Source organism: Bidens hawaiensis, unplaced genomic scaffold, assembly GCF_021521415.1.
Source record: "Bidens hawaiensis isolate Kalapana, Puna unplaced genomic scaffold, B.hawaiensis_p1.1 tig00022509_1, whole genome shotgun sequence".
Taxonomy (NCBI): domain Eukaryota; kingdom Viridiplantae; phylum Streptophyta; class Magnoliopsida; order Asterales; family Asteraceae; genus Bidens; species Bidens hawaiensis.
The window spans coordinates 141886-154990 of NW_027493503.1; the positions used below are offsets into that span (position 1 = coordinate 141886).

Below are 13105 nucleotides of genomic sequence, written 5' to 3' on the forward strand. Positions count from 1 at the left end.
TCTTCTACGAAAATATTGGTCGCTAATCTGAGGTTGATCGTGGTGGTCGTCCTAATTCATGTCGGTCCACCTCAGAATATCGTGTGTTTATGGGTACTAATTAATCATGATTCACATCTCACGATAAAAGTAATTTGTATTTGATCTAAACACATATAAGAATTGATTTATATTTATCTCTTGAGAGTATTTGTTGCCCAGATTTGATCTTTACAAACTTGATAGATTAAGAAAGCAAAGATGAAACAGAATTGAATCAACAAGACATTATTGATAAACTGATAATACAACGTATAACAATTCTGAATGATTTTGACTTTGCCTATTGACCCCTATTTATACACAACCATAACCAATCTTAATCTGACATGTGTATATGGAAGTTATAAACTTTCCATTTAACACTTCTGGACCCTACACTTACATAAACATTCTAAATACATACTAAACATACTTTGACTAATTACAACACGACCCTTAAACTTTGACACACATGGATTAATGAAATTATTTGCCAACATCTCCCCCTTAATTTGTTAATCCATGTCTGAAACATCTTCAAGTTTTATCATCAATCTTCAATGGAATGGAGTCTTCATATTCCTCTTGAATTTAATCTCTTGCCCTTTGATTCTTCTTCTTATCTTTATCATCAACTTGTGTTTCTCCATCTTCATCTCCGATAATTGCCATTAAAAGTGTTTGTTCCTTATCTTCTTGCACTAAATTGGACTCTTCTTGTGATTTTCTTGGACAATCTCTTGCATAATGTCCAAATTTATGGCAATTAAAACATTCTACTTCTCTCAGATTTCCTCCAAATTTGCTTTAATCTCTAAAGTATTTGCTTCTTCCATCATGGTCACCATAACGGTTTCTAAACTTGATGCGTGACATGTCTCCTTCTCTTCCCTTTCGTGGAAGATTTTCTTCATTTTCTTCTTCATCATTTTTTTCGTCTTTGTCTTCTTCTTTAGATGTTTCCTTACACCACTTTCCTCGTGATGGATTAAACCTTCCTCGCACACGATTTCCAAATCTTCTTTCACGTCCTAAGTTGTTGTCATGGCGTGAATACATCAACCTATCTTGACTATCTCCAAGGCTTCCCTTCTTGAGCCTTATCCTTTCCTCATAGGTCTTCAACTTCCCGACAATCTCATCTATTGAGACTTCATCCAAGTCGGTACTTTGCTCTATCGATGCAATGATCTGAATAAACCAGTCTGGTACGGATTCTATAAGTTTTCATACAAGCACAGGTTCATCCAAGGATTTTCCCAATTCACTCGCCTTAGTAGCATATGTGTTAATCCTCTCCATGAAGGCGTCTACTGATTCGTCTTCCTTCATTTGCATCATTTGGAACTCCACCATTAACGACTGTAAACGAGCCTTCTGCACTCGTTCAACACCGACATGCCTTTTCTTCAACGCTTCCCACACTTCCTTCGTTGTTTTGCAATTTGCCACTTGCAAAATGACAGCCTCCGGTATCGCTTGATACAGGTACGCAATTGTTGCTTTGTCCCTTCGGACATCCGGTTGCGTATCACCCGTAGGTTCTATCGATTCCCATAAACCATTCGCCTCAAGGATAATCTGGATTTGAATTGCCCAAACCGTGTAGTTTGTTGAATTTAAAATAGGGCGTTGATAATGGGTTAACGATCCTACTTGTTTATGTGTAACCATTGCGTTGGTATTACTCGGTCCTCCCGAATCTGACATGCTTTTTACGCTTATAACCTTCACTTTGACTAACTTTTGCGTAACCCACAACAAATCATTCAGTCACCCTCAATTATTCCTCAATCGATACTTGTTTCTTCTTGAAACTTGTTATACGTACTGATCAAACCGAACCAGCCTTTGGTTATCTTTTTGTTGGTTTGAATCCTTCAACAAAACCTCCTTTTTTGTTGGAATAGATCAACTTTGGTCTTTAACCTCGGTTTCTGATTCGTACTCGTAATGAACCATTGTTGTTATCGCCTTTGTAAACCAGATACCCCGCCGGAATTACAACAGCCCACATTACAACTACCACGCTGCCCCTTTGACTTTCGGTTACCCGGCGGAAATCCCACCGACGCCCTTTTTATACCACCGAAAATCACAGCCGCTACCCGCAACAAATTCTCTCTTAATTTGTTTATTTTGAAACCGGAAATGCCACAGACCTCCAAACTATTTCCAGAGAAACCCACCAACACTTTCTGTTCTTCAAAAATTCGCCCGAAAACAGGCCTGCCGGAAAAATGTTGTTGGCGGAATTCTTGCCGAAAAAACGAATTATGCCCGGAATTCGCTGCTGTTCATTTTTTATTCACCGAATTTCACAATAGGCCACCACCAATCTTCTGATTTTCGGTTAACTGATCAAAGAGTCTGATGCTCTGATACCAATTGTTGCCCTGATTTTATCTTTACAAACTTGATCGATTATGAAAGCAAAGATGAAAAATTGAATCAACAAGACATTATTGATAAACTGGTAATACAACGTATAACAATTCTGAATGATTTTGACTTTGCCTATTGACCCCTATTTATACAAAACCATAACCAATCCTAATCTGACATGTGTATATGGAAGTTATAAACTTTCCATTCAACACTTCTGGACCCTACACTTACATAAACATTCTAAATACATACTAAACATACTTTGACTAATTACAACACGACCCTTAAACTTTGACACACATGGATTAACGAAATTATTTGCCAACATCTCCCCCTTAATTTGTTAATCCATGTCCGAAACATCTTCAAGTTTTATCTTCAATCTTCAAGGGAATGGAGTCTTCATATTCCTCTTGAATTTCATCTCTTGCACTTTGATTCTTCTTCTTATCTTGATCATCACTTTGTGTTTCTCCATCTTCATCTCCGGATAATTGCCATTAAAAGTGTTGGTTCCTCATCTTCTTGCACTAAATTGGACTATTCTTGTGCTTTCCTTAGACAATCTCTTGCATAATGTCCAAATTTATGGTAATTAAAACATTCTACTTCTCTCAGATTTCCTCCAAATTTGTTTTGATCACTAAAGTATTTGCTTCTTCCATCATGGTCACCATAACTGTTTTTGAACTTGTTGCATGACATGTCTCCCTCTCTTCCCTTTCATGGACGATTTTCTTCATTTTCTTCTTCATCATTTTCTTCGTCTTTGTCTTCTTCTCTAGACTTTTCCTTACGCCAATTTCCTCGTGATGGATTAAACCTTCCTCGCTCATGATTTCCAAATCTTCTTTCACGTCCTAAGTTGTTGTCATGGCGTGAATACATCAACGTATCTTGACTATCTCCAAGGCTTCCCTTCTTGAGCCTTATCCTTTCCTCATAGGTCTTCAACTTCCCGACAATCTCATCTATTGAGACTTCATCCAAGTCGGTACTTTGCTCTATTGATGCAATGATCTGAATAAACCAGTCTGGTACGGATTCTATAAGTTTCCGTACAAGCACAGGTTCATCCAAGGATTTTCCCAATTCACTCGCCTTAGTAGCATATGTGTTAATCCTCTCCATGAAGTCATCTAGTGATTCATCTTCCTTCATTTGCATCATTTGGAACTCCAACATTAACGATTGTAAACTAGCCTTCTGCACTCGTTCAACACCGACATGTCTTTTCTTCAACGCTTCCCACACTTCCTTCGTTGTTTTGCAATTTGCCACTTGCAAAATGACAGCCTCCGGTATCGCTTGATACAGGTACGCAATTGTTGCTTTGTCCCTCCGGACATCCGGTTACGTATCACCCATAGGTTCTATCGATTCCCATAAACCATTCGCCTAATGGATAATCTGGATTTGAATTGCCCAAACCGTATAGTTTGTTGAATTTAAAATAGGGCATTGATAATGGGTTAATGATCCTACTTGTTTGTGTGTAACCATTGCGTTGGTATTACTCGGTCCTCCCGATTCTGACATGCTTTCTACGCGTATAACCTTCACTTTGATTGACTTTTGTGTAACCCACAACAAATCCTTCAGTCACCCTCAATTATTCCTCAATCGATACTTGTTTCCTCTTAAAACTTGTTATACGTACTGATCAAACCAAACCGGCCTTTGCTTATCTTTTTGTTGGTTTGAATCCTTCAACAAAACCTCCTATTTTGTTGGAATAGATCAACTTTGATCTTTAACCTCGGTTTCTGATTCATACTCGTAGCGAACCACTATTGTTATTGCCTTTGTACACCCGATACCCCGCCGGAATTACTACAGCCCGCAATACAGCTACCACGCTGCCCCTTTGACTTTCGATTACCCCGCCGGAAATCCCACCGACGCCCTTTTTATACCACCGAAAATCGCAGCCGCTACCCACAACAAATTCTCTCTTAATTTGTTGAATTTGAAACCGGAAATGCCACAAACCTTCAAACTATTGCAGGAGAAACCCACCAGCACTTTCTGTTCTTCAAAAATTCGCCCGAAAACAGGCATGCCGGAAAAACGTTTTTGGCGGAATTCTCGCCGAAAAAATGAATTCTGCCCGGAATTCGCTACTGTTCGTTTTTTATTCACCGGATTTCACAACCGGCCACTACCAATATTCTAATGTTCGATTAACCGATCAAAGAGTCTGATGCTCTGATACCAATTGTTGCCCAGATTTGATCTTTACAAACTTGATCGATTAAGAAAGCAAAGATGTAACAGAATTGAATCAACAAGACATTATTGATAAACTGATAATACAACGTATAACAATTCTGAATGATTTTGACTTTGCCTATTGACCCATATTTATACACAACCATAACCAATCCTAATCTGACATGTGTATATGGAAGTTATAAACTTTTCATTTAACACTTCTGGACCCTACACTTACATAAACATTCTAAATACATACTAAACATACTTTGACTAATTACAACACGACCCTTAAACTTTGACACTCATGGATTAATGAAATTATTTGCCAACAGTATTTCCTTATTCAAATGTAATTGCTTCCCCCATTTAAAGGGTTAAATAATACACAACAGGGATATTGATTTCATAGAAAATTTCTGATTTTTGGAACCCGAAATACGATTTCCATACCACCTTTGGATGGAAAGTCCCATTAATTGGACGAGTGTGGTAGGTTCGGATCACACGTTAAATCAGATTCGGTTCAATATGTGATTTTAGCAAAACTGAGTTCTGGTAAAGATGACATCTAGCAAAAATAGAGTAGGTTGCAATAAGTTATTTGAAAAAAAAACACTATCAAGATAGCTTTACCTGCTATATTTTCTTATGATGGTTGTGGTGGTAGTGGTGGGACGACTACGAGGTGGTGTTGGAAATCAAGACAGCGGAGACCGAGGCAGGCAATAGTACTGGTGGAGGTTGTGGTGATAGCGCTATTGGTGGGGTTGTTGTAATGATCAATCTTTAACAAGTGAATTTAATTTGTAATTTAGACATAAAATAGGGAATTTTCATTGTTAATAAAAATGGGACAAGGAAACTTTAGAAAAGTTACAGAGAAGAAATAAGAGAGAGAAAGAGACGATCCACAGTAAGCGTAATAAGTATTCAATTCTCCCTACATCAAGCCTTTATTATGGGAGTGGTTCGAAAACCGTTAACCCTTGCTGATGTGGTTCCTAGGGAATAATCCTTCAATTTAATGGGTTGTTGCTTGATCCTTGAGTTGGACTTCTTAAAACACTTGGGTTATTAACATTTAGGCTCATTTTACCTGTTGGGCTCCAAATAGTTGATGGTGGATCCATTACAGTTGTGGTGGGGCAGTAGTGTCGGCGTCGATGGTAAAGGTTGCAGTGGTGAAGTTTCGACGACAGTGATGATGTCGCAGACAAGCAATGGGAAATGGGTGTTGCTAACCCATTTGAACATTTTAAATTAAAAAAAAAACTATAGTAGTTGCATATTTTGACATGCTTACTAATTTGAGATATGACACAAATGAAACCTGTAAGGATGGTGATTATCACTAAATTAAAGTCGGAAACAAACAATTGCAACTGTATGTAAACATGATCATATATAGTGTAATAGGTGTGCGCGAGCTAAATAAACGATGTTGCTTTCATTTTATATCAAACATGAATTATAGAGTGTTCGGCAAAAAAAGGTTACAAGTCATTACAAATCAACATACAAAACACTATTTATTTCAAACAACTTACATATTTCACTTTTCAACACACAAAACAATTTCTTGTTGATTTGTTCTTCAAGTTTTCGCATAAGATGTTCTTGTGTTTGTTTTTTGTTCCCGAGCATTAAAAATGGACTTTAAAAAACCACACACGTATCATTTTCTATTTTTATTTTTGCAAAGCCTAAACTCAGCCTCGATCTTGTGTTCGTTTTTAGTTCCTCGATCTTTTAATATGGAATTCCAACGACATCAACTCACACAACCATAAAATCCTATCAGCAGCTCTACAAGCCCATGTATGCATGCACTCCACTCCAACAAATACCTCACAAAACAAACGAGACGTACAGTTATTAAAATTAGTAAAGAAATAGACTATATCTATACTATATATAATATACCAAACAAGGGCAAATTAAAACACCTATTTTTAAGTAATTTACAACACTTAAAGCATGAAGTACATGTGTAATTAAGGGTAGACTTGTCTTTTAAACACAATTCACTCAACTTACAAGTTTGCCCCCTCATCTTTAACCATATCATATTTTTAGTTTTAACTTTAAACCAACTTCTCACCCACGATTTTTAAACGACAATAAGTTTTTCATACGTTAATATTTTTTGTAAATATATTGCACCATAAAAACGAGTATTTTATTCTCTTTAATTTGTATATAATATTATTATAATTTTTTCAATTGAAAAAATTAATATGTTACGTAGGGTGTTCAATGCCGTTTTTGGTTGTTTTTAAACGAAAACTAAACCATTAAAAATTAAAACCAAACTGTAATTAACGTTCTGGTTCTGGTTTGGTTTAAGAGTTTAAGCTTTGATAATAAAATTTACTTAAAATGATTATTAATATAACCGTATAATCAATTTCAACTAAGTCAAAATATGATACTTGAAAGGATAAAGGAAGTAAAAAAAACGACTAAAAGTATACAACCCAGCCGGGAAACAAAACCGATGACCAGTTTAAACGGTTTCAAGGTTTTAAACCGAACCATGAACACTCATAATTGTTACGTGATTAATAGATTCCACGTTCAAAGACCCGCTGCATCGCGCGGGCACTCGTCTAGTATCTAGTAAATTATGAATTTGCGGTTTTAAAAGCTTCCTAAATACTTGTTTATTATTTAATTAGCAAAGTTTAATAAATAAATAAATAAAAGTGATCTAGGGAAAAAAAATTGAACCTGACGTGAATCGAACACGCAACCTTCTGATCTGGAGTCAGACGCGCTACCATTGCGCCACAGATCCGGGTTCCTAGATGAAACCTATTAAAATCATAAGAAAATAGTTACATTTTTACTTTTTAAGTGCAGCATTTATATGAATTTGCAGTGAACATTTAAAGTATTTTTTAACTAGAAAATTCATCTGTCTGAATTATTATTTTACATCACGATAACAAAAAGTCTTCGCAAGAACACAAAAGGATTAAATCAATCTTTCCATATCCGATCTAATATTCATGTTTCAGTTTAATGTTAAAAAAATTTCTTATTAAAAATAATTTAATCCCCCAGTTACATCGTAGTTAACAAAACCATAAATCGCAACCCAACGCTGCTGCTGGTAACCGGTTCCTGTTCTCCCCGGTTCAATTGCCACCTTTTCAAGTCGAGTCGAGCCTGAGCTCGTCTAAGCTAAATCTCATCTCATTGTCGGCCCGTGAAAATGATAAACTAGGGGCGTAAATCACTCGCCCTTTACTAGATATCGACTCGTTAAAAGCTCAAAATTAAGTTAAAAAAGTTTATTACTTTGCCCATAATCCATACACATAATTATAAATACAAATATGCATTATAATTCAGATTTCTAAATGATACAATGGAATATTATAAATTTAATTGGCTTGCGTTAAACTTTAGTTATTACGTAAATGATATTTCATCGTATACTATTTAATAAATAAGAGTTTCCTCTAGCCACGTGTCCTATTTCTGGTCCATCCTTACTCTCAAATTCCCGCTCCCACCACAATCCCTTTTACAACAAGGTTTCAAGTCCTTACCCGACCCGGAACAACTACATTCATTGTGTGACGTTTCAAAAACCCTAAATCATTCTTGCCCCTTTCAAGATGAGTCAGATCCCTAAAACCTCATTCTGAGATGCAGCCACCGGAATCATCCATTCTGACCAGTAAACGCCGATGCTTATCACTATCTGTTATCATCATCCACATTTCGCCGGTTAGGTTACCAAAATCTTCCATTCTGAACATACACTATCTGTTATATTTTGCTCCGTCGACTTAGCTATATAATTCATTCTTAATTGTTTTTTTCTGTGTGTTTTACAAACGATTTTGTATATATTTGCTGTTATGTTTGGGTTCCGATTTCAGTTTTGCTGTTATGTTTATTTTGCTATAATTGTTATCGTTGAAGGAGATGCATTGTTGATGAATTCGGTGTTCGATTTAAACCTCAAGGATTGTGTACAGTTTTGTGTTCCATGTTTGTTGTTATGTTGTACAATTTTTTATTCCATATGTATTAGCTCAAGGATTTTCAAACTGTGTGAGTGCACGTTCATGTGTTATGTAGGTTTAATGACCATTTTAGAGCAACCTATGATTGAGTCTGTTTTAAGGTGTTTGACACGCCAATTACCTTCAAAGAAGCTATATCCAAGAACACATAATGCTGTTTTGTATACTTATTGAAGAAAACAAATTTAAATGACAAGTTTAGCCTACCCTTCTCAACAACATTCTTACCCCTGTTCAATGGGGTTGCTGGTAAAATAGTTCCATATGATTGTTGTCTTGATGTTTTTAAACCTGCATAATTTATATATTTGTCATTATGTGGATTAGCTAAAGGACTTCATAGAAACATCCAAACGATTTATAATGAAGTGGCAGGTAAGCGGGCAACAAGCTGCGCCGCAACCCCCTTTTGGATAGCAAACCCAATCCGACTAAAAACAAAGTTTTGATTCTTATGGGCTGATACGTTACTATACACAACTTTCTAAACCCTATTCAAAAGGTCCAATTTGGATAGCTAAAGGATTTTGTACAATTTTGTGTTCCATATGATACCTGATTCCCTTGTTGTTTTTCGGAAGTTAAACTTAAAATGGCTTCCTTTTATTTTCTTTTCTTTCTTAAAGAGCAGTCAAGATGATGTACAAGTGTACAACTTAAAAGCTCCTCCAGCTAGAGTGAGGACTTTTTCTGGTTTGAGGGAAGTCGGTGCTTTAGAACACATGGTCAACAATGTTCAATTCATTACTTATTGTATATGAATATATGATGATGCAGTGCTTTTTGGGTTCAACGTCTAGGTTAATTGTTATTGTAAAATGATTGAATTTACAAACCAATGAACCATTACCATGTAACATAATGTCAAAATACAACTCATTTCAACCCACTGTTTAACCAAAACATCACTCCCAAGTTCATTTTACCCCAATACTATGCAAGTATTCAACTTCCATTACCAAAAGCAAAAAATGTATATTTGTAAATATTTTAATTAGTTTACAACTATAATAATCAGTTTCAAATTCCAAATTAATTGACTTTCAATTTGAACACATACCATCCATATATAGATATCTTAATATTAGAATCATATCAAATTACACCCTAATTATAGGTATCTAATTTAAACATTATCAATTTAAAACTATTTTAAAATTTTACTGTGACTTTCTATATGATTTAACATATCATATGTCAAAAGAACTTATAATATTAAACATTATCGAATTAAAACTATTTTTAAACTTTCTATATGATTTAATATATCATATGTAAAAAGAACTTATAATATGACCATTTTCTAATTTACACCATGATTATACATTTATATTTATGGTTGACTTGACGCCAGATAAAGAAGTTGATGCATAAATTTTGCTTAAACACCCCTTTAAAGGCATCTCTAAAAGTACTTAACAAAAAAAACATCTTTTAAACACTTAGAATATAAATATTCAAATTAATAACTGTTATACATATACATTTCTTGAACACAACTTAATTTAGCATAGTACTTGGTACATATGAACCTGAATCTTATGTGTGAACCGTGTCATGCAAAATTAAGAAAACACGAGGGTGGAAGAGGAAAAGAAGAACAAGGACAAGCTACTTATTTCCTATGTTGCGGTTATGGTGAGGTTGAGCTTCCTCATTTCAAAGATGCTCAACCGGCTTATCAAAATCTAATTCGCCATGTGGATCCTAAAAGCTATGTTTTTCTTAAAGAACGTTCAATGCTACAAGTTTGTAAAATATGATTGTAACTTAATTTGTCCATATTTAATGTAATTCACAATTTTTTTAGTTTTTTTATTAATTCATGACATGAGTAATTTGTGTAACTTATACAGTGTACAATCATTTCGTGGCATAACAAGCACATTAGTTATTAATTAATGATACAATTACATTCTTTGGTAAACCAATAAGTTATTATAACGTATATTTTTTTCCATCGTGAGATATCTGTTGTTACATGGTTGCAAATGCTATGTTTTGAAGATTAAGCATATTTTTCTTCTAAATTGTAGTCAACGATTAACCTTACTATCATACGAACATGATATCTATCATATAACATATTGTCAACGTATGATCAATGTATTAGTAAAAAAAGTATTATATTAACAATAATGTATATTTGTATTTTTATATATAATAATCAAATTTATTTATCATGACTTTTTATTATTGATCTATTGAATGTTTTGGACTTATAATAAGATCAAATTTGTTATACATGTGTTTTACACGGGTACCTAACCTAGTATATTAATAAAAAACGGTTATGTATATATATTAAGCTCATGTTGGTTCGTTTAAGCTCACAACCATAGTGACTGTGGACCTACCCTCAACCCACGTTGTCATGTATTAATTGTTGGATTGTATGGCTATATAAGCCCTTAGTGTTTTCCTTTATAATTATGAATGAAAATATGATCCAGATATGAATCAAGTCTCTCCCAAAAGTCTTTAGCTTTTATCTGGATTCCCTCTAATGATTTGCACAATTTGATTAATGATTCAGTTTATATGACATAGTGAAACACGATATGTAAATTGCGAGCTCATTTATCGAATGTGATCCAATATAAACATGAGCAAGATCTTGAACTTAGGTTCGAGCTTGTTTAAGTTCTGCTCGAGTCGATCTTTTAGTGAGTTGATCTCGAGTAGCTTACAGACGGCTCAGTATGTTTACACCCCCTAACTAACTATATTTGTCTTTGTAAGATTTTGGTCTCTCTTAAGTTAAATGAGTCGATGTCAAGCTTAGGTGAGCTCGAGCATGACTCGGCTCGGCTCGTTTACCCCGTAACTTTATTAACTGTTTTGTTTAAATAATAAAAGTAATAAAAACAAACAAAATTAAATGTTGAATAAAATAAGAATCTATAACAAGAATTATATTTTATAAAACAAATTATTTGATGAATTATGTCTTGATCGCAAGATACTATGATTTCACACTCAATGTAATCAAGTATGCAAGGAAGAAATTTGAGTTACTGTTTTATTTAATGGCAATAACAATTGTAAAGTAGCAACTGACGAGCTCAACGCACGTTATGAAGCAAAACCAGAATTTTAGAAACCAGATTAGGTGTCTAGAATAAACTTATGCAACATTCTGTTCCGTAGTCAGACGCGCTACCGTTGCACCACAGATTTTAGTTATGTCATAAAATTACTCTTAAAAAAATTTAAATCACGAGTTTTTCAACAGGGTTGTTGAAGAGGTAGGTCCCAGCAGAGCCCAGTTGGACCCGCAAGACTCACCTTAAACAGGGACGTCTGCGCAGAGACCAACTGGATCCGCAGGACCAACCATGCTCAGAGACGTAACGTCCTTACGCGCAGTACGCAAGCTGGTCCCGCAGGAAATGCCTCCCAATGGTGAAGGACTCCGCCTGTCCCCGCAGCCTCGGATACAAGCCATTAGGGAAGGCCACCCGCGCAGCATGGCTACACGCACAAGGCACTTAACTCTCCCCAGTGTCACCTGAAGGAATGAGCAAAGGCGGGAGGGGGAAAACTCCCGCCTAAATGAGCCAGTCCGTATGATGGAGGATCTTTTGTGTGATACCTGACGAGGTACAGACAAAAGATCTGACCAAGAATGCGACAGCTCACTGACAGCAGCATGGCAGACAGCACGCCACAGCACTGTGACCAATAGCCGCCGCCTACCCACCAACTCCTGCCATACCACGTGCCTAGCCTGTAGTTGGCAGAAGAGGAAGAGTGCACGACACGCCTGCTCTGTGTCAGCCGCTACCTATCCACCACTCACAGGCAGGGCACGTGCATAGGTTACAGTTGGTAGCGTGTTGGGCCGGCTAAACCCCTTGGAAACCTACCTTCGGCTATAAATACCCCAATGGTATGATCATCTTACAACATCTTATCTTATCATATATACCTGATATCTGCTCTAGCAATCTCTTAATATACTTTTATATTTAAAGAGCAATCTAGTCTGATTCTCACGCCGGAGGGTGGTCACAAGGAGGAACCCCCCCCCCTTCTCAGTGACGAGCTCACGGTGTCTGTTTTGCAGGTTATCAGAAGAACCATCTTCCAAGGGTCTAACCCCTCGTGGGAAACATCTATCTAACCCCCAGGTTACCAGTAATCTGCCCGGGGTCCGGTTAGTGTTTCTTCATTGGCGCCATCCGTGCATAAAGCTAGAACTACATTTTTCTCCAGTTTTTTCAAACTTCAAAGATGGTTAGAGAAATTCCGGTAACCACAACTCCAGCTACTGGGGAGAACACCGGCAACACAGTTTTTACAAACACTACCCCGGCTACCCAAGTCGGGCCAAGTGAAGCAAATTTTACGAACACTACCCCAGTTACTCAAGCTGGGGTAAGTGCAGTAAAAGATCGTCTACTGAGGTCCACTGATACCCAGTTTGAGAAACGAAG

At 36.2% G+C, this 13105-nt stretch overlaps 1 protein-coding gene and 1 non-coding gene across 2 annotated transcripts; both read right to left on the minus strand.

The window, feature by feature from the left end:
• Positions 1–612: 612 nt before the first annotated feature.
• Positions 613–1695, minus strand: LOC143565671 (uncharacterized). The gene is made up of 3 exons (XM_077052573.1): positions 1255–1695; positions 1016–1212; positions 613–760 (listed from the first exon to the last, which is right to left on the minus strand). Exons 1-3 carry the CDS (start codon positions 1693–1695, stop codon positions 613–615), a joined length of 786 nt encoding a protein of 261 aa, XP_076908688.1.
• A 5656-nt stretch (positions 1696–7351) lies between these two features.
• Positions 7352–7423, minus strand: TRNAW-CCA (transfer RNA tryptophan (anticodon CCA)). Its single transcript has one exon. It is a non-coding gene; the product is annotated as a tRNA-Trp (tRNA).
• Positions 7424–13105: the final 5682 nt, after the last annotated feature.